This window comes from Nerophis lumbriciformis, linkage group LG11 (assembly GCF_033978685.3).
Source record: "Nerophis lumbriciformis linkage group LG11, RoL_Nlum_v2.1, whole genome shotgun sequence".
Classification (NCBI taxonomy): domain Eukaryota; kingdom Metazoa; phylum Chordata; class Actinopteri; order Syngnathiformes; family Syngnathidae; genus Nerophis; species Nerophis lumbriciformis.
This window is the reverse complement of record NC_084558.2, coordinates 23,303,578-23,326,874: the sequence shown is the minus strand read 5'-3', so window position 1 is coordinate 23,326,874 and position 23,297 is coordinate 23,303,578. Positions and strand designations below refer to the sequence as shown.

The 23,297-nt window shown below is 41.5% G+C and overlaps 1 protein-coding gene across 5 annotated transcripts in view; it reads left to right on the top strand.

Moving 5' to 3' along the window:
* Window positions 1–23,297, top strand: part of shisa6 (shisa family member 6) — a 218,758-nt gene that overhangs the window by 30,408 nt on the left and 165,053 nt on the right. For all 5 annotated transcript variants that reach the window (XM_072914099.1, XM_061967050.2, XM_061967048.2 and 2 more), the window contains exon 4: window positions 16,116–16,214. In XM_072914099.1, coding sequence (XP_072770200.1) covers window positions 16,116–16,214 — 99 coding nt within the window. The remainder of the gene's footprint in view (window positions 1–16,115; window positions 16,215–23,297) is intronic.

Sequence of the window (23,297 nt, the reverse complement as noted above, 5' to 3'; positions counted from 1 at the left end):
GGAACTGAGGATACACATTTTTTAAGCTTCTCAGGTGGAATTCTTTCCCATTCTTGCTTGATGTACAGCTTAAGTTGTTCAACATTCCGGGGTCTCCGTTGTGGTATTTTAGGCTTCATAATGCGCCACACATTTTCAATGGGAGACAGGTCTGGACTACAGGCAGGCCACTCTAGTACCTGCACTCTTTTACTATGAAGCCACGTTGATGTAACACGTGGCTTGGCATTGTCTTGCTGAAATAAGCAGAGGCGTCCATGGTAACGTTGCTTGGAAGGCAACATATGTTGCTCCAAAACCTGTATGTACCTTTCAGCATTAATGGCGCCTTCACAGATGTGTAAGTTACCCATGTCTTGGGCACTAATACACCCCATACCATCACAGATGCTGGCTTTTCAACTTTGCGCCTATAACAATCCGAATGGTTCTTTTCCTCTTTGGTCCGCAGGACACGACGTCCACAGTTTCTAAAAACAATTTGAAATGTGGACTCGTCAGACCACAGAACATTTTCCACTTTGTATCAGTCCATCTTAGATGAGCTCAGGCCCAGCGAAGCCGACGGCGTTTCTGGGTGTTGTTGATAAATTGTTTCTGCCTTGCATAGGAGAGTTTTAACTTGCACTTACAGATGTAGCGACCAGCTGTAGTTACTGACAGTGGGTTTCTGAAGTGTTCCTGAGCCCATGTGGTGATATCCTTTACACACTGATGTCGCTTGTTGATGCAGTACAGCCTGAGGGATCGAAGGTCACAGGCTTTGCTGCTTACGTGCAGTGATTTCTCCAGATTCTCTGAACTCTTTGATGATATTACGGACCATAGATGGTGAAATCCCTAAATTCCTTGCAATAGCTGGTAGAGAAAGGTTTTTCTTAAACTGTTCAACAATTTGATCACGCATTTGTTGACAAAGTGGTGACCCTCGCCCCATCCTTGTTTGTGAATGACTGAGCATTTCATGGAATCTACTTTTATACCCAATCATGGCACCCACCTGTTCCCAATTTGCCTGTTCACCTGTGGGATGTTCCAAATAAGTGTTTGATGAGCATTCCTCAACTTTATCAGTATTTATTGCCACCTTTCCCAACTTCTTTGTCACGTGTTAATGGCATCAAATTCTAAAGTTAATGATTATTTGCAAAAACAAAAAATGTTTATCAGTTTGAACATCAAATATGTTGTCTTTGTAGCATATTCAACTGAATATGGGTTGAAAAGGATTTGCAAATCATTGTATTCCGTTTATATTTACATCTAACACAATTTCCCAACTCATATGGAAACGGGGTTTGTAGATAAGAGGAAATGTTTTTTTATGGACATTTCCTGTACATTTCATTAAAGTCCATCCACCACATTTTGATTTATGTATCTAACAAAAACACAAGCAAACCCTAGTGAAAACATAACCTCTTTGGCGGGGGGTCTGCACACTAAAGCGTGACCTTAGTCTCGAGCGTTTCCGAGGCGACACAGAGCGGGTCGCAGTGCATGGCCACGGTGGGAAAGCGTCCAGTCAGAGTGCGGACTCTGCACACTGCGGGAAATATGAAAAGCTCCTTGATAAACCATCACTCGGAAAATTAGCCGCCAGCATGCCAGCAAAAGAGGACATGTCCGGCGAAACCAAGCTAGGTCCTGACCGCACGTCCTCCCCCCACTGGACATGCCCGCCCCCGCGGGGTCGCCCAGGCGGTTCCCCCCAAACGCCCCAAATGTCCGGCACCCCGAGCTATAGTTGCGTGTATTAACAATGTACGTTCAGAGTTAAGAAGGTTAAAAACAAAACAAATTGTGCGCGCAGCAGCATTTGTGAGGGAGGGGGAGAGACAGAGAGAGCGCGAGCGAGAGAGTTATGATAAACACTTTTTATCCATAGATTTATCAGATTTAATTTTTTATTATCTATAGTAGGGGTGTCAAAAGTGTGCCCCGGAGGCCATTTGCGGCCCACAGCTAATGTTTAAAGGCCCAAGACACATTCTAAAAATACTATTAAAATAAACAAAAACATAACAAAAGTGATATAAAAAAGCTAAAAGGTCAAATGTAATTTAGAAAAAGTTGCAATGTTGACTAATAAAACAAAGCTGTTTTTTTATTTATTTCAAACTGTCATTGCTCAAAACATAATATTGAATCAAAATCAATCTTATTATGAATTATTGACCTATCCAAGGTTCCGATTACTTCACATCAAATATTCCACTAAGAAAAATATTTTTGGTCGAAGATTTTGCAAATTTGGTAAATAAATAACCAAAAAATGCATATTTTGTTGTTTTCTTACTGTACCGAAAATGAACCGAACTGTGACCTCTAAACCGAGGTATGTACCGAACCGAAATGTTTGTGTACCGTTACACGCCTAATAATCATACATATTAGTGGTAATGAATATGCTTAGAACATTTGAGCTAGTGATGTGCGAGTCATGAACGATTCTTTCAAAACCCGCAAGTTTTTACTGAATCAGCGCTCATGGGTTGTTGCCTCCATTAACTCGGTCAATGACTCGCCCCTGCCACGCTAGCCAATTAAGAGATTAAACCATGTGACATGTAATTATTTATTACCCTGTTAGTCTAACTGTATTTTTATAAATGTGTTAGCCCGAAATAAATAACAACAAATATGTTTCTGACCTCAAATCAACTATTTTTTTCCACCTTTTGCCCGAGCTGAATCACTCGTCTCACAGTTTGGCGTGTGCTGTTGTAGGTGCTTGACGACAACTCACTGAATTACAGATACTGAGGGAAAGAACTACGAACGATGATTTAGTAACACTAACTCACTGGTCATTGGGGACCATTGATGTTGGCCAGTCAGGCCTTAATCATTGAAAACTGAATTTGCATCAATGAGAGCCTGTTGTCCTCTATGTAATAGCCAGTTATTTTTATGTAATGTTGCACTGCTAAAAATTATTGTAATGTTGTACTATTGTTTGGTTTGTTTTGCATTTAGTTTTTATTTTGTCCAGATAATTCACTTTTATATATTGTACATGTCCACAATATGTGTCCTTGGGCAAGACACTTCACCCCTTGCTCCTGATGGCTGCTGGTTAGCGCCTTGCATGGCAGCTCCCGCCATCAGTGTGTGAATGTGTGAGTGAATGGGTGAATGTAGAAATACTGTCAAAGCGCTTTGAGTACCTTGAAGGTAGAAAAGCGCTATACAAGTATAACCCATTTATTTATTTATCATTTATGTGTATGATATTTTGATGTGTCAACATCACTACAAATCAAGTGGATTATAGTCTTTATTGCAGTGTCCTGTAACATGTAGTGCACATTACCCGTAATTTACGGGAATATCAACAAGACTACCGTATTTTTCGGAGTATAAGTTGCACCGGAGTATAAGTCGCACCTGCCGAAAATGCATAATAAAAAAGAAAAAAAAAACATATATAAGTCGCACTGGAGCCCGGCCAAACTATGAAAAAAACTGTGACTTGTAGTCCGAAAAATACGGTAAATGGTCCCTAGTGTGTGAATGTGAGTGTGAATGTTGTCTGTCTATCTGTGTTGGCCCTGTGATGAGGTGGCGACTTGTCCAGGGTGTACCCCGCCTATTGCTCAAATGCAGCGGTGATAGGCCCCAGAACCCCCCGCGACCCCGTAAGGGACAAGCGGTCGAAAATGGATGGATGGATCTTTCAAAAAGCTTTAACAATTGTGAGCATTTCCTTCGATATATATACCACAGTTTAACCAGTAACAGGCGCTGTTGCACCACTTCTGCCGTCACATATACTAGACAGACTTGTATTTATCCCACAATGGCGATATAGCGATCTCATTTAATTTGCATTAATATTATCAGTAGTTGCATGAGGAGCCCATAGGCAGAAGGAGAGACATGAGTGGTTGGCAAAAACTAAAACGCTGTTTTGCAACTGTGGATATAATTAAGTGTGAATGAAAGCTGCAGTTTATCAAGACTAAGTGAGTTTTGCAGGATTAACTTTTGTGCGCGTCGGTTGAGGGGGGCGGGGTTTGGTGGTAGCGGGGGTGTATATTGCAGCTCGGAAGAGTTAAGGCTGCATGGGATTCTGGGTATTTGTTTTGTTGTGTTTATGTTGTGTTACTGTGCGGATGTTCTCCCAAAATGTGTTTGTCATTCTTGTTTGGTGTGGATTCACAGTGTGGCGCATATTTCTAACAGTGTTAAAGTTATTTATACGGGCACCGTCAGTGTAACCTGTATCGCTGTTGGCCAAGTATGCGTTGCACACACTGTGCATGCTGAAGCCACACATAGTATGTGACTGGGCTAGCATTCGCTGGACTGGGTGAAAAGCGGACGTGACGATTATTGGGAGGGGCACTGAAATTTGAGTCTCCCAGGAAGATGGCAAATATGAGAATTAGCGTTGAATGCGGTGTTACCGCGGCACCGCTGCTGAATATAATCGGCGGGCCAGCTCTAGTGTTAATTTGATATAGCCCCAAGAGCCAAGTGAAATTACACGGCGGGCCAAATTTTGACACCCATGGCTTATAGTAACAATTTCACTAATACTTGGTTAATATTCAAGTCAAGAAATGTAAATGGTGTATTGTTTTGTTTTTGAATGATTATTTATCTGATTTTATGGGTGTAATAGTGGAGCTCCCATTGTCTTTTATAATGATTGTGAACAATAGGCCAAGTTCCAAAATAACTGCAGTTCCCTTTTAAGACCATAAAGCAAAAATGGTTAAAAAAAGGGAGTAACAAGGAAGGCGTGGCACATCAGAAGCAGAAGTCAGGTCAACACACACATCATGAGGAATCATTTGCCACATTTAATAGTTCTTCCTTTGGGGTTATAATTGCATGGCCCGTGGACTGTGTTATACCTCTTGACAACGTTTCATGTAATGTAGAGGTTTTTATTTAATGGCGTATCGGACATTACAACAGACATGGGTGAGAATAACGCCTCTTCAGTGAGAGGTAATTACAGGCTCTTAAACACCTCCCCCTTGGCTACACCCGCACTGCAATTATACTGTGTGCAGCTTAAGTTTGTGACATCATCAACTCTCAATCCACTCACATGTTAAAAACATTTCTATGCTGACCACATCAACATTTTTAATAGAAGCTTCCTCTTGAGTGTACCTGTGTTAAGCCTCAGCAAGGCCTCCACCAATGTATTTCCCTTCCTCAATCTCATTATTGGCTTTTATTATACAACTGGACCTTTGGACCGCTGAGTGTGCAGGTGCAGCACTTACTGCATTAGTTTCATTGGAAGACACTAGAGCGGTGGGCTTCAGTGTGGGAAGCATGTGAACGCAAAGCTCACAGCTTCTTCAACATGATGTATTCCGCTCCAAGTCAATTCAGATGTGCTACAAAATCAGTAATTCATGAAAAGTATACCTACCTCAGCACTCGTTGGATTTGGCTGACGAAACAACACAACACAAACATGCGCACATATGGACGCTGCGTAGCCAACCGTGATTGCAATCGCTCTTCCACAGTTAGATTTAGCAAACCTTCATAACAGAAACCAATAGACTTCACAATAATCCAAAAAGTGAAAGACGTGCCAGTTAATGGGATAGCTCCTCTTATGAAAATGGCCATGTCGACAGACATGACATGTTGTCATGTAAACATGATAATAAAATAAGAGTAGTTAGTTTAAAAAATAAATAAATACAATAGATGAACTCCTAGTTGCAAATTGGTATCAATGACAATTTGAGACTAGGCGTTGATCTATTGTACTATTTTATAAATTGTGGTTCTCAAACTTTCTTAACCAGGTACCAACTCAGAAAACACTTGGCTGTCCAAGTACCTCCATAATGACCAACATTAAAATACAGTAGTGTGGTAGGCCTAAGTATTTGTTAAGGTTTGGCAATGGCATATCAAATACAATTTAAATAAACATTTAATGCCTCTTTTCTATTTGCAGCCTTCTGAGGTGAATATCAACATTAACTTTTTCCACAGGCTAATAAATTAGAAAATAAAATAACAATGAATAAACCTGCTCAGTTTGCAACACACTGATCTAATCTGATGTGCCCAAGCCAAATACCTGCCATCTTTTCTTGGATGCTAGTTCATTAATGTCGGGGCTCAGGCTTTGAGCTGAGGCAACCTTCATTATCAAACGAAGGTGTCATTATTTCTTGTATTCCACAGTCTTGGGGGCGTGCCTAACAGGCACTGCTTTTAGCGTCCTCTACGAGCTGACGTCACGTCCGCTTTTCATCCCTTCTAACAACGTGCCCGCCCAGTCTCAAGATATGAGCGGCTCCTGTATGCACACACAAGTGAATGCAATGCATACTTGATCTTCAGCGATACAGTTTACACTGAGAGTGGCCGTTTAAGCAACTTTAACATTGTTAGAAGTATACACCACACTGTGAATCCACACCAAACAAGAATGACAAACACATTTTGGGGGAACATCCGCACAGTAACACAACATAAACACAACAGAACAAATACCCAAAACTCTTTGCAGTACTAACTCTTCAGGTGTTGTGCCGGATAATGCACCCCGGCGTAGAATGCACCCCCTGACGGGAGTGTTATATAAACTAAAGCCCACACTTAAAGTTTCCACATGCAAGATTGAATCTATTTGAAAAAGTTATTTAATAAGAAGCCAAAAGTGCAAAAACAATAATGTTCGTGTTGGAGCAGTTGTGAATGAATGAAATATGAAATCCGTGCTGCAGTCGCTGCTGGGCCACAACATTAGGTACACCTGGGGACTGCAGCACGGATTTCATATTTCATTCATTCACAACTCCTCCAACACAAACATTATTGTTTTTTCACGTTTGGCTTCTTATTAAATAACTTTTTCAAATAGATTCAATCTTGCATGTGGAAACTTTAAGTGTGGGCTTTAGTTTATATAACACAGGGGGTGCATTCTACGCCGGGGGTGCATTATCCGGCACAACACCGGGACGCTACAATATACACCCCCGCTACCTCCACCCCGCCGCGCCCCCCCACACACACACACCTTGTAGAGTCCCGGAAGAGTTAGTGCAGCAGAGGGTTCTGGGTATTTGTTCTGTTGTGTTTATGTTGTTACTGTACGGATGTTCTCCCAAAATGTGTTTGTCATTCTTGTTTGGTGTGGGTTCACAGTGTGGTGTATATTTCTAACAATGTTAACGTTTTTTTTATACTGGCACCCTCTGTGTAACCTGTATCGCTGAAGTTTAAGTATGCATTGCATTCACTTCTGTGTGCGTGCCAAAGCTGCACATATTATGTATATGGGTCAGCACTTGTTGGACTGAACGTAAAGGGTACGTTATAATTCTCGGGAAGGGCACCGAAATTTGGGTGTCTCCCGGGAGGTTTGGCAAGTATGAGAATTAGTGGTGTACCAAGGCAGCGCCGCTGTATATGATCGGCGGGCCAGCTCTAGTGTTAATTTGATATCGCCTCACGGGCCAAGAGTTTGACACCCATGCTATAGAGCATCTCTTCCATATTACGAGAACATACCTGATAACTTACCTGCTCCTGCCAAGCACAGTCAAGACTGATCTGTATAAGAATTATCTGATGCAGGTCGGATGAATAGCAGCACGTCATAGTTGGAGGAGATGGCATATACAGTAAATCAACATAGCCGTATCTAAACAAATTCATGTCAATTATCTAGAAGCTCCTTTCATCGTCCAACACAGACTTAAGGACACATATTCAGGTGTTCTCCTAAGTTACGTAATATTGTACAAACAACATAATCCAAGCTAAGATACTGCAGTCTTCACAAGTCACTCAGAGAGCAAACCTAGCATACGAGCTTGCAACATATTAATGTGCCAATGAGTATGTGTGTGTTACTTTAGTTACCTAGAATTAACCAGACCACAACAATGAGTTAGATACAAACACAATTTATTTATGGCTGTGTCCATTATTGAAGTTTTTTGTCATACACAATGAGGGGTTTTTCCTTGCTGCATTGAAGCCTAATCGACCTTAGAGTTGGGTAAACTATAGCTTCCCCCGACAGCAGGGTGTATGAAAAAAATGATATCATGACACATTTTTCCTCCCTCAAATGTAAGGGCTATGGGTGTCCGGTGTGGAATTCTGATTAAAAGCATTATCATAAACCACAGAGCACCCACTTCATCCGCCGCATGCACAATTTTATGGCACATTGTTGAGGTGAAAATCTCCTTTGAAGCAAGGACATTAGATTCATGGTGCGTCGCCTTTTGCCCGCAGGCTCACCACACGGCCTCACCTTAATAAGATGAGAACGTGGACAGGGGGTTAGGGGCATTCCTTGTGAAGTGTCTTTCACATTCAAGAACGTGGCAGCGGGCCAGGGAGAAGCCTACCAATGACTTAAGTGACAAAGGCGGATGACAATATTGTGAAAGAAACATCACATGAAGTACTGTATTGTTATCAAGACCTAATGTAAGCCATGACATCAAAATGGTGGTAGGAAGCATGGGGTTCAAAGTGTGCTGGTATGTGGGTGGTTGACATCCATCCGTCCATCCATCCATCTTCTTCCGCTTATCCGAGGTCGGGTCGCGGGGGCAGCAGCCTAAGCAGGGAAGCCCAGACTTCCCTTTCCCCAGCCACTTCGTCCAGCTCCTCCCGGGGGATCCCTAGGTGTTCCCAGGCCAGCCGGGAGACATAGTCTTCCCAACGTGTCCTGGGTCTTCCCCGTGGCCTCCTACCGGTCGGACGTGCCCTACCAACGTGTCCTGGGTCTTCCCCGTGGCCTCCTACCGGTCGGACGTGCCCTAAACACCTCCCTAGGGAGGCGCTCGGGTGGCATCCTGACCAGATGCCCGAACCACCTCATCTGGCTCCTCTCGATGTGGAGGAGCAGTGGCTTTACTTTGAGCTCCCCCCGGATGACAGAGCTTCTCACCCTATCTCTAAGGGAGAGCCCCGCCACCCGGCGGAGGAAACTCATTTCGGCCGCTTGTACCCGTGATCTTGTCCTTTTGGTCATGACCCAAAGCTCATGACCATAGGTGAGGATGGGAACGTAGATTGACCGGTAAATTGAGATCTTTGCCTTCCGGCACAGCTCCTTCTTCACGACAACGGATCGATCCAGCGCCCACATTACTGAAGACGCCGCACCGATCCGCCTGTCGATCTCACGATCCACTCTTCCCTCACTCGTGAACAAGACTCCGAAGTACTTGAACTCCTCCACTTGGGGCAAGATCTCCTCCCCAACCCGAAAATGGCACTCCACCCTTTTCCGGGCGAGAACCATGGACTCGGACTTGGAGGTGCTGATTCTCATCCCAGTCGCTTCACACTCAGCTGCGAACCGATCCAGTGAGAGCTGAAGATCCTGGCCAGATGAAGCCATCAGGACCACATCATCTGCAAAAAGCAGAGACCTAATCCTGCAGCCACCAAACCGGATCCCCTCAACGCCTTGACTGTGCCTAGAAATTCTGTCCATAAAAGTTATGAACAGAATCGGTGACAAAGGGCAGCCTTGGCGGAGTCCAACCCTCACCGGATCATTGGTTGACATTCACTGCCTAAAAATACTGCACAATCAAATCATGCTTCATAAAATCTATACGGTAGATTTGTGTGCTTTGTTTCTGCTGTTAGAAGTTTTAGTAATTATAATTTATGAGGAACATAGTGCATGTGTAACAGCTCGGGTATGTTTTTGATCCAAGAATGCAGGATCCTGCATTCATTTGAAAGATACACACAGCTACTTACCAAAAAACCAAAAAACGACAGAGCTACAGAGAAAATCTGTAAACTATTTATAATAATATTTCAGTGTACAACAAAGTTATACTGTCACACTGTAGCAGGTTTGCACATAAGGCGTGGCCAAAGGATGCAGAGACGGTATGTGATGTGCAGGTGAAGGTATATTTTAATGGTGACAAAAAGAGGAAACATCAGCATGGTCAAGGCAGAAGACCACGGATAAAAAGCAAAGGACATGCGAAAGCAGAAACATGGTAGCACAAAAAATACAGAAAGCACAAAACACAAGCAAGGATCTAGCAACTTCCAGTAGACAACACAGGCATTCGAAGCTTACGGATTGACAACCAGGAACAGGTGTGTCTCCTGATTACCAATCAGGAACAGGTGAGGTGACTTGCGCTCAAAAAAGGGGCCTCCACACTGCAAAAAGTCAGTGTTCAAAAACAAGGAAAAAAAAATACAAAAATGAGGGGTATTTTACTTGAACGTAGCAAAATTATCTGCCATTAGAACAAGAACATTTGGCTTGTCAAGACTTTCCAAAACAAGTCAAATTAGCTAACCTCAATGAACCCCAAAATACCTTAAAATAAGTATATTCTCACTAATAACAAGTGCATTTTTCTTGATAGCAAAAACAAATATGAGACCTTTTTTCTCAATATGTTGAAAAATATTCTTAAATTAAGTAAATTCTAGTGCCATTATCTTGACATAATGATATGCGCTCGGCATTACATTTCTTCAAACTTACACTAAAAACGAGTTTATTTTTCTTAATGGAAAGGCAAAATGGCAACGCTCAGGCAAATCATATTGTCTAGAAATGCATTTTCCCATTGATAACATGACATCATCGCGCCAAGTGCGTGCTCTTTCAGTCAATTAGTGAGCAAGGAATATAGGATATATATATATATATATATATATATATATATATATATATATATATATATATATATATATATATATATATGTATATTTACAACCCGGCCCCCGGCCAATTTTTTTTATTGTAATTTTGAAGATTGTATCTGAATGTGCATGAACTATTTCTATTCAAAATTGTTTTGAATCAATTATGAGACACAATTGTGTCAAAGTCATGATTTTTATTTCATGTTTGAAATAAGAAATTATTACTTAGAAAAAGTAGTTTTATACGTGTAAATGTTGGTGACACAGGTTTGCAACACTTGATATTCTAGTTTCAAGCATGTTTTACTCAATATACAGTTGGTCATCAAATCTCAGCAACAAGCTGTAATATCTTACTGAGATCATTTAGGACCAAAACACTTAAAACCAGTAAAACACTCTAACATAAAATATGCTTAGTGAGAAGAATGATCTTGTCAGACGGAAAATAAGCAAATATCACCCTTATTTGAGATATTTCATCTTACTTAGATTTCAGTTTTTGCAGTGCACTCCAAATTATATTGATTTTGTCTAGGTCACGCTACCGCCAAACACCGCCCACCTCAACCGACGCACGGAGGGGCGTGGGGGGTGGGGTGATGTGTGAGGGCAGGGTTGGAGGGGGGGGGGGGGGGGGGGGCGGGGTTTGTTAGTAGCGGGGGTGTATAATGTAGCCCGTAAGAGTTAGGGATGCATGGGATTCTGGGTATTTGTTCTGTTGTGTTTATGTTGTGTTACGATGCGGATGTTCTTCCGAAATGTGTTTGTCATTCTTGTTTGGTGTGGGTTCACAGTGTGGCGCATATTAGTAAGAGTGTTAAAGTTGTTTTTATCGCCACCCTCAGTGTGACCTGTATGGCTGTTGACCAAGTATGCCTTGCTGTCACTTACGTGTGCAAGCAGAGGCCGCATACAACATGTGGCTGGGCCGGCACGCTGTTTGTACAGGTTGTAGAAAGCGTTGAATGCTGGGCCATCACAGCACGCCCTCAATATGGTTGTCCGGGTGAAAATCTGAGAATGTTTGCCCCGGGAGAGGCACTGAAATCCGGAAATCTCCCGGAAAAATCGGGAGGGTAGGCAAGTATGCAGCTGAGCCGCATCAAAGTGGTCAAAGAGCCGCATGCGGCTCCGGAGCCGCGGGTTGCCGACCCCTGGCCTAAATGATGAAAAAGAGAAGACCTAACTTGGAACCCTGAGGAACACTGCTACTGTAGTATAACTACCGTATTTTTCGGACTATAAGTCACAGTTTTTTTCATAGTTTGGTGTGACTTATACTCAGGAGCGACTTATGTGTGAAATTATTAACACATTACCGCAAAATATCAAATAATATTATTTAGCTCATTCACGTAAGAGACTAGACGTATAAGATTTCATGGGATTTAGCGATTAGGAGTGACAGATTGTTTGGTAAACGTATAGCATGTTCTATATGTTATAGTTATTTGAAAGACTCTTACCATAATATGTTACGTTAACATACCAGGCACGTTCTCAGTTGGTTATTTATGCGTCATATAACGTACACCTTTTCAGCCTGTTGTTCACTATTCTTTATTTATTTTAAATTGCCTTTCAAATTTCTATTCTTGGTGTTGGGTTTTATCAAATAAATTTCCCCCCAAAATGCGACTTATACTCCAGTGCGACTTATATATATTTTTTTTCTTTCTTTGTTATGCATTTTCGGCCGGAGCGACTTATACTCCGAAAAATACGGTATATATGTTGACTACTGACTGTATCTGGAGTAAGCCACACCGAAGAAGAAGAGCGGACTTAAAGGGTTGACTTGAGGAATGCCTTAGGTATGTAAATCACAAGTTCGGACCCCAGTTGCTGGCATGGTTAAAATGTCAATGCAAGGATTTGACAATTGTTTTGGAATCTTTTTGCCATTCAATTATTCAATGTGTAGAGAAAACTAAGATATTTTAAGTGTTTTTGTTTGAGTACTCAAACAGCCACATATTACAAAAGACAAAAGGGTTTTCGCTGCTGCAGAAAGGAGAAGAGCAAGAGCGAGAGAGAGAGTGAGTGAGAGAACTCTTCCCACAACTTTAGAACTTTTGGGAATGAGAGGAGGAGCAGAGGGCTTTGGGGGCAAAACCTCTTGTCTCCTTGGAGGTGGCGGGAGAAGGACAGACACACACTTATCTGATTGTGATATTTGCAAAAACCAGGAAAGTTGTGGTTAAGCATTTGGAAGGTTAGTTAACAACATCAACCAAAAAAAACCCCATTTGGAGAGTAATATTTGACTGAAAAGACAAATACAACATACAAACCCCAAAACCAGTGAAGTTGGCACGTTGTGTAAGTCGTAAATAAAACAGAATATAATGATTTGCAAATCCTTTTCAACTTATATTCAATTGAATAGACTGCAAAGACAAGACACTTAACGTTCGAACTGGAAAACATTGTTATTTTTTTGGAATTTGATGCCTGCAACATGTTTCCAAAAAGCTGGCACAAGTGGCAAAAAAGACTGGGAAAGTTGAGGAATACTCATCAAACACTTATTTGGAAAATTCCACAGGTGAATAGGCTAATTGGGGACAGGTGGGTGCTATGATTGGGTATAAAAGCAGCTTCCATGAAATGCTCAGTCACTCACAAACAAGTATGGGGCGAGGGTCACCACTTTGTGATCAAATGCGTGAGCAAATTGTCGAACAGTTTAAAAACAACATGTCTCAACGAGCTATTGCAAGGAATTTAGGGATTTCACCATCTAAAGTCTGTAGTATCATCAAAAGGTTCAGAGAATCTGGAGAAATCTCTGCACGTAACATTGAATGCCCGTGACCTTGGATACCTCAGGCGGTACTGCATCAAAAACAAACATCAGTGTGTAAAGGATATCACCACATGGGCTCAGGAACACTTCAGAAAACCACTGTCAGTAACTACAGTTTGTCGCTACATCTATAAGTGGAAGTTAAAACTCTACTATGCAAAGCAAAAGCCATTTATCAACAACACCCAGAAAAGCCGCCAACTTCACTGGGCCCGTGCTCATCTAAGATGGACTGATGCAAAGTGTAAAAGTGCTCTGTGGTCTGACGAGTCCACATTTCAAATTGTTTTTGAAAACTGTGGACGTCGTGTCCTCCGGAACAAAGAGGAAAAGAACCATCCGGATTGTTATAGGCGCAACGTTCAAAAGCCAGCATCTGTGATGGTATGTGGGTGTATTAGTGCCCAAAGCATGGGTAACTTACACATCTGTGAAGGCACCATTAATTCTGAAAGGTACATACAGGTTTTGGAACAACATATGTTGCCATCCAAGCAACGTTACCATGGACGCCCCTGCTTATTTCAGCAAGACAATGCCAAGCCACGTGTTACATCAATGTGGCTTCATAGTAAAAGAGTGCGGGTACTAGACTGGCCTGCCTGTAGTCCAGACCTGTCTCCCATTGAAAATGTGTGGCGCAATATGAAGCCTAAAAACCACAACAGAGACCCTGGACTGTTGAACAACTTAAGCTGTACATCAAGCAAGAATGGGAAATGATTCCACCTGAAAAGCTTCAAAAATTGGTCTCCTCAGTTTAGCAAGCGTTAAAAGGTGTTGTTAAAAGGAAAGGCCATGTAACACAGTGGTAAAAATGCCCCTGTGCCAACTTTTTTGAAATGTGTTGCTGCCATTAAATTCTAAGTTAATGATTATTTGCAAAAAAAATTAAGTATCTCAGTTCGAACATTAAATATCTTGTCTTTGCAGTCTATTCGATGGAATATAAGTTGAAAAGGATTTGCAAATCATTGTATTCTGTTTTTATTAACGAATTACACAACCTGCCAACTTCACTGGTTTTGGGGTTTGTAAATTAGTGATCAAACAATATCACAGTAGTCTGTCCTTGGAGAGAGGGAAGGTTTAAAGATATCCCAAATGGGCTCCAAAAGTTTTATAGGCCATAACATTTTCTTATCCTAGGACAAAACCCAGACACTGGCAGAGAAGGGTAAGAAACTACTGAACAAACATTTAGTCCTAAATTGTCGGTTAGACAATAAATAACTGAAATATAAATAAATATTTTGCCGTTACACAATGTTCCAAGATCTTCTATACAACAGGAACATTCTAGTTTTTTTAAGACTTTGCTGCAAAAACTGTACCTGCCATTCTAGCCTGTCACTCCCAAGCCAGATTTCAATTCAAAATTAAATCAAATAAAACTTTATTTTAAAGCGTTTTTCATACCTCAAAGAAATGCAACACAAAGTGCTTTACGGTCTTAAAAACAATGCCCCGATCTCAGACCTCCCCTATCATCAGTCAAATACACAAAGGCACACACGTACAAGTACACACACATGCACACACCAACACACCCAAATGAATGCATGGCTGAGTACGGAGGTGCCAGAAAGAAACTCTATCACAGAAGCCGTCTGCACCAGGAGTTCACTAGACCAGTGTTTTTCAACCTTTTTTGAGCCAAGGCACATTTTTTTCATAAAAAAAATACAGAGGCACACCACCAGCAGAAAAGGTTAAAAAATTAAACTCCACCAGGTTGTCGTGCCTTATTTTGAGTTTGTTGTTGTTTCCTGTGTATTGCTTTAGTTCCTGTCTTGCGCTGTTATTTTGGTGACCCTTCCTGTTTTGTTGGTGTTCTCCTGTAGCAGCTTCACGCCTTCCTTTGAGCGCTATTGCCCGCTTCTGCTTTGTTTTCGCAATCAAGACTATCTAAGTTGTGCGTACGCTATCCTTCTTTGTGGGGACATTGTTGATTGTCATGTCATGTACGGGATGTGCTTTGTGGACGCCGTATTTGCTCTACACGCTGTAAGTTTTTGCTGTCGTCCAGCATTCTGTTTTTGTTGACTTTGTAGCCAGTTCAGTTTTACTTTTGTTTTACATAGCCATCCCTATGCTTCAGTGCCTTTTCCTAGCGGGACTTGCCTTTTGTTGATTTTTGGTTTAAGCGTTACATACCTTTTTACCTGCACGCTGTCTCCCGCTGTGCTCTGCCTATTGGGATCACGACAAACCATCCTCGACGCGTTCCGACTTCTACAAAGCAATGAACTACCTGCTGCCACCTACTGATATGGAGTATTACATGGTTACCCTGCCAAGCTCTACACAGCACAGGCACTAGACAACGGCACATTATTATGACTATTGATTTGCAAAAAATATTTTTTTGGACCAATTAGGTGAAGTTGCATAATTTCCCACGGCACACCAGGCAATATATCACGGCACACTGCACAGTGGTTGAAAATCACTGCACTAGACAACGGCCAACAGAAAGCCAGGGCCGCCAGAATTGCCCTGCACTCGACAGAGAGTACTGGCAGCAAAACAAAGCATAAACAAGAAAAGCACACGTAAACACAATTTAGTTTGAAGTCATGTACGGTATAAGTGCAAATGTACTAATGTGTGATAAAGACATGCATGTTGTGTTTTTGTGTACAAACAGGTCACTATGGAAAGGAGAGTGTTCGGAGCAGTGGTGGTGCGGACCTTCATAACTTCATCTCCTCTGGGTTTGTCACGTTGGGCCGTGGTCACCAGAAAGGTAATATGTGTTGTATTTCTCAAATTGGACACTGCACAAGTTTCAAGATGTAGCAATGTGTTTAGATGCCGAATCAACGGCGAGACAATTTTGGCTATAAAAATGCATAGAACTCTCGCCCATGTTTTTTGCAATTAAATTCAACACACACGCATACGCACTCACACAGGCAAGCATGGTGGGGGTGGATAAGGGGACGTTGAGTGCTGCACATTCATCCACCACACACACATACCTACACACTGAGCCATTAGTGAGGGACCACAGCTCTCCCTTGGGTAATACATTGATTAGTTTGCAGCCATGTTGGCCAGGTTCTTCTGATTTATTCCCATCCATTTTGACTCCACAAATCAGACATCGTGTGTCTCACTGCATGGGGGGTTGCAAGGAAGGAGCCCCCTTTTACTTGATCCTCTTTTCCAAGGTTTAATTGGAAATGTTGGTGCCACAGTGAGGATGAGAATTGTGGCTTTGTACTGAGGGATATACTGTACTGTACACTATATAAAAAAATAACCCAGTTTTTTCTCAGAGCTGCATTAACTGTGCTTATAATTTACCTTTGCTCTATATTTTAAGCAAAAATAATATATTTTTGCACTAAATTCAAAGACATGCACCTGGGGATAGGTTGATTGGCAACACTAAATTGTCCCTAGTGTGTGAATGTGAGTGTGAATGTTGTCTGTCTATCTCTGTTGGCCCTGCGATGAGGTGGCAACTTGTCCAGGGTGTACCCCGCCTTCCGCCCGAATGCAGCTGAGATAGGCTCCAGCACCCCCGCGACCCCGAACGGGACAAGCGGTAGAAAATGGATGGATGGATGGATGGAATTTTTTTCCCAAGACATGCATAGGTATGCACATTATAATGTTCTTATTATGAATTTGTACTGTAGCAATTGTTGGACCCAGATACAGGGACAACTAAACAGTATGATAATATTTCTTTATAAAAAGCGTACTTAAATGTGTCATGTTATGAATTTTGTTTTCTACATTTAAAACACTTCCTTGTGGTCTGAACAATTTTGCATGGATTATGCATTACAGACTGTTTTCAAGCTGCTCTCTCTCTGACCATCTCTTCAGGATGTACGGTTTTGTATTTACGTGCCTCCACTTGGACAGCGTTTTCTCCCCGGTTGTTGTAGGAACGAGTTCAACATTGAGGGGACACGCACGCACGCAAGTACACACACACTTGAATGCACTACAAAGACAACATATTTGATGTTCAAACTCATAAACTTTATTTTTTTTTGCAAATAATAATTAACTTAGAATTTCATGGCTGCAACACGTGCCAAAGTAGTTGGGAAAGGGCATGTTCACCACTGTATTACATGGCCTTTCCTTTTAACAACACTCAGTAAATGTTTGGGAACTGAGGAGACACATTTTTTAAGCTTCTAAGGTGGAATTCTTTCCCATTCTTGCTTGATGTACAACTTAAGTTGTTCAACAGTCCGGGGGTCTCCGTTGTGGTATTTTAGGCTTCATAAGGCTTCAATGGGAGACAGGTCTGGACTACAGGCAGGCCAGTCTAGTACCCGCACTCTTTTACTATGAAGCCACGTTGATGTAACAGGTGGCTTGGCATTGTCTTGCTGAAATAAGCAGGGGCGTCCATGGTAGCGTTGCTTGGATGGCAACATATGTTGCTCCAAAACCTGTATGTACCTTTCAGCATTAATGGTGCCTTCACAGATGTGTAAGTTACCCAAGTCTTGGGCACTAATACACCCCCACACCATCACAGATGCTGGCTTTTCAACTTTGCGCCTATAACAATCCGGATGGTTCTTTTCCTCTTTGGTCCGGAGGACACGACGTCCACAGTTTCCAAAAACAATTTGAAATGTGGACTCGTCAGACCACAGAACACTTTTCCACTTTGTATCAGTCAATCTTAGATGAGCTCAGGCCCAGCGAAGCCGACTGCATTTCTGGGTGTTGTTGATAAACGGTTTTCGCCTTGCATAGAAGAGTTTTAACTTGCACTAAAAGATGTAGCGACCAACTGTAGTTACTGACAGTGGGTTTCTGAAGTGTTCCTGAGCCCATGTGGTGATATCCTTTACACACTGATGTCGCTTGTTGATGCAGTACAGCCTGAGGGATCAAAGGTCACGGGCTTAGCTGTTTACGTGCAGTGATTTCTCCATATTCTCTGAACCCTTTGATGATATTACGGACCGTAGATGGTAAAATCCCTAAATTCCTTGCAATAGCTGGTTGAGAAAGGTTTTTCTTAAACTGTTAAAAAATTTGCTCACGCATTTGTTGACAAAAAGGTGACCCTCGCCCCATCCTTGTTTGTAAATGACTGAGCATTTCATGGAATCTTTTTTTATACCCAATCATGGCACCCACCTGTTCCCAATTTGCCTGTTCACCTGTGGGATGTTCCAAATAAGTGTTTGATGAGCATTCCTCAACTTTATCAGTATTTATTGCCACCTTTCCCAACTTCTTTGTCACGTGTTGCTGGCATCAAATTCTAAAGTTAATGATTATTTGCAAAAAAAAAAAGGTTTATCAGTTTGAACATCAAATATCTTGTCCTTGTAGCATATTCAACTGAATATGGGTTGAAAATGATTTGCAAATCATTGTATTCTGTTTATATTTACATCTAACACAATTTCCCAACTCATATGGAAACGGGGTTTGTAGATTTCAGTAGTGCATTCAATACAATTCTCCCTCAGATACTGTCAGCTAGCCTAAAACAGATGGATGTCAACCCGTACATAATAAAGTGGTACTGCGATTTTCTTATAGAAAGCCAACAACAAGTAAAGGTAAACTCCACTCTCTCTGACCTACAGGTTATAAGCATAGGGGCCCCCCAAGGCTGTGTAAGTTCCCCCTTCCTGTTTATTGCATATACCAAGGATCTACGGAATCAGCAACCAAACAACTATATAATACAATTTTCAGACGATAGTCATCCTTAGTTTATCGACAAAGCCCCAACCAAAGCCCAAACTATTGACAAAGCCCAAACGATTAACAAAGCCTAAACTATCGTCCAACATCGACTCATACAAACAAGAGATAGAAGGGGCTGTGAGGTGGTGTGAGGAGAAAAATCTGATTTTAAATGTAAAAAAAACCCGAAGGAGATGGTTTTCGATCCCACATCTGTGGGGGATCACAGCCCGGTCATTATCCATGGCGAGAGAGTGGAGCAGGTGTCCTCCTATACGTACTAGGGTATTTGTTTTGATTCCCAGTTAACTTGGGCCAACAAAGTTGACTGTGTTTGTTTCCGTATTAACCAGCACCTGCACTTTCTAAGGAGGCTCATCGTCCACGGTGTGGCAAGCAATATCATGATGTTGTTTTATAAGGCAAACATTGAATCTGTCATCCGTTATGGCATCTCCACATGGTTTGGAAATCTGTCTGTCAAACTCAAAACCCAACTTCAAAACCTTATCAAGAGGGCTGGTAAAATAATTGGCATGCAGCCCCCTTGTTCCCGTCAAGAAATATTCGACAAGACTATAACTTTAACACACACATTCAAGGCCTTAACCACGACCAGGAGTAAGGAACCCTCAAGTTGCTGGCACGGCCGCTCTACCAACCAAACCACATCGATGACTGAGGACTTAAAGGCCTACTGAAATGCGATTTTTTTATTTAAACGGGGATAGCAGGTCCATTCTATGTGTCATACTTGATCATTTCGCGATATTGCCATATTTTTGCTGAAAGGATTTAGTAGAGAACATCGACGATAAAGTTCGCAACTTTTGGTCGCTGATAAAAAAGCCTTGCCTGTACCGGAAGTAGCAGACGAGTAGCGTGACGTCACAGGTTGTGGAGCTCCTTACATCTGCACATTGTTTACAATCATGGCCACCAGCAGCGAGAGCGATTCGGACCGAGAAAGCGACGATTTCCCCATTAATTTGAGCGAGGATGAAAGATTCGTGGATGAGGAAAGTGAGAGTGAAGGACTAGAGGGCAGTGGGAGCGATTCAGATAGGGAAGATGCTGTGAGAGGCGGGTGGGACCTGATATTCAGCTGGGAATGACTAAAGCAGTAAATAAACACAAGACATATACAGTATATACTCTATTAGCCACAACACAACCAGACTTATATTTAATATGCCACAAATTAATCCCGCATAACAAACACCTTCCCCCTCTCGTCCATATAACCCGCCAATACAACTCAAACACCTGCACAACACACTCAATCCCACAGCCCAAAGTACCGTTCACCTCCCCAAAGTTCATACAGCACATATATTTCCCCAAAGTCCCCAAAGTTACGTACGTGACATGCACATAGCGGCACGCACGTACGGGCAAGCGATCAAATGTTTGGAAGCCGCAGCTGCATGCGTACTCACGGTACCGTGTCTGCGTATCCAACTCAAAGTCCTCCTGGTAAGAGTCTCTGTTGTCCCAGTTCTCCACAGGCCAATGGTAAAGCTTGACTATCATCTTTCGGGAATGTAAACAATGAAACACCGGCTGTGTTTGTGTTGTTGCTGCAAACGGCCGCAATACACCGCTTCCCACCTACAGCTTTCTTCTTTGCTCTCTCCATTGTTCGTTGAACAAATTGCAAAAGATTCACCAACACAGATGTCCAGAATACTGTGGAATTTTGCGATGAAAACAGACGACTTAATAGCTGGCCACCATGCTGTCCCAAAATGTCCTCCACAATCCGTGACGTCACGCGCTGACGTCATCATACCGAGACGTTTTCAGCAGGATATTTCGCGCAAAATTTAAAATTGCACTTTAGTAAGCTAACCCGGCCGTATTGGCATATGTTGCAATGTTGAAATGTCATCATTGATGTATAAACTATCAGACTGCGTGGTCGGTAGTAGTGGGTTTCAGTAGGCCTTTAACTCAAAAGATATGGTTTCTAAATATGAATATAACCAAACGGCTGTAACTGTGACGTATGCTTCCGCTGTATATTTTTGGAGTGGGACAAATAAGTCTTTCTCCAAGTTAGGCCAGATTGTTTTATAAATATTTCCGCAATGCCTCCACAGTTTGATTTCGAATTTTCAGGACTTAATTATGCTGATCCTAAATACACAACAGCAGGTACCATTGGGTAAGAAACGTTGGTTTTGGCTAATAGTGCATAATAGCCGTTCCAAGAAAATATACAAAAGGCCAATAAATGACAATAGAGACAAAAGTTCTAGGAACAGGAATAAATCAGCAAATCTTGTGGCTATCACAGGGGCACAATAAGAGGACGATTGAACAGAGCCATGACAAAAACAGGATCATGACAGTTCTAGATTATGCCTAAAATTGCCAGCGTCCTTCTAAGGGTTCAAAAGACTGTTTCCTTAAAATCCCCAAATAAAGTGATTTACTGTGCAGTATAAGGTTAATTTTAAAAAACATGGTAAATGGTTTCCATTAATATACAGCATCTAACAAAATGTATTTTTCATCCCACAGTCTCATCAGATTGTTGTTTAGGTCATGTAGAAACTTGTTTTTATCCACTTCTATGTTTGCCCCAGAGGAGGTCTAGTTTTCATTAATACTCAAATAGACGCAATGTTAGAAGGTGGAAAAAAACCCTGCTGCTTTTCGTTACCCTCACCACTCAAGCTTTGGAAAATTAATAATAACAGACAACCATGATTAGGCTGTATAAAACATGTGTGTTGTAAACCATTGTCTCCCTTGGTTCACAATGGCAGTCAGCCAAATATTCCACAGCATGGAGGGTTGTTTAGAATTTAGTATTTGTGTACTTTCATTTATTTTCTATGATATGAAATTACAACGATAATAATAACAATAACAATAATAAAAATCAATTATATTAAATAAATATTATTTAATTTACAGAGGCACCACCCTGAGACAGGGATTAGCCAATTCACTGATTGTTTTTATTGTCTCATTAGCATGCACTTATCATTCGATGATTGATGAATAGCTAAATTAATAACAATCACCACAATTACCAAATGCAATAAGTCAATGTGTTTTTTCCAGGAAGAGGTTCGTGTTACTCAATCTTTTACAACATGGAAGAAAAAAGCTCAAATATTTCTCATATTTCATAGTATATATATATATTAGGGCTGGGCAACGATTAAAAATTTTAATCATAATTAATCGCACAATTTCTCCGATTAATCACGATTAACTGCATTGTATACGCAAAACCCAATAATGAATTCAAAAGTAGTGTGTAGTGCACCTTTATTGGAATATTCTCCCATATGAACAAAAGCGCCAAAACATTTGTTGTGCAAACACAATTTAAATCAGTACTTGTTAAACAGTAGCAGTTAAATAGCATATTTTATGAAAACCAACTCAAAAAATGTCAATACAAACATTCAAGTTATCCTGTTTATTATGGAAAATAAATATAATCTACATACAAATCCCTGAGCCACAATCATAACATCCGAACAGGCAATTTCTGAGGTAAAAGCAATAATATTTTCCTCTAATTTTCTTTTCCATAATGCCTCTCCTCTGTTTGCATTATAGACAGAACATGTGAATGCAGCACCCACTTTTCATCAATATAATGCACTGTAACTCCGAGGTAATTATGCTTACCGATTGATGTCCAGTAGTCCCCACTGAGAGCAACTATAGCTGCACGTTGTAAAGTTGTCACTTTTACAGTCCTCTCCTTTCATACAACTGCTGTATTCTTGGTGCGATGGTGCGTCTTGATGGCGGCTCATACGTGCTGTCACTCAGGCCGGCGTCTTCCACAACACTAATGGGCCTACAGTCTGTAACTATCCACTTTGTTATGGCATTTGTTAGCTTCTCTTGGTCTCGTTTATCTATACTTCTCCCGCACGCTGCATTTAACGTAGTCTGCCGCAGCCTGGCTCCACTTTCTGCTTTGTTGAATGGTTTGCTCGCATCTACAGTGTGCTTCACGTTAAGGTGATATTTTAGACTGGAAGTACTCATGTGATGAAAAAATTCAGCTTGGCAGTGGCTACAAACCACTTAGCTTCTGTCAAAACTGCCGCCTGGAAGTACTTTATAATGAAAATGACCATGTAAAAGTTCTGTTGAGTTACCCTTCTTC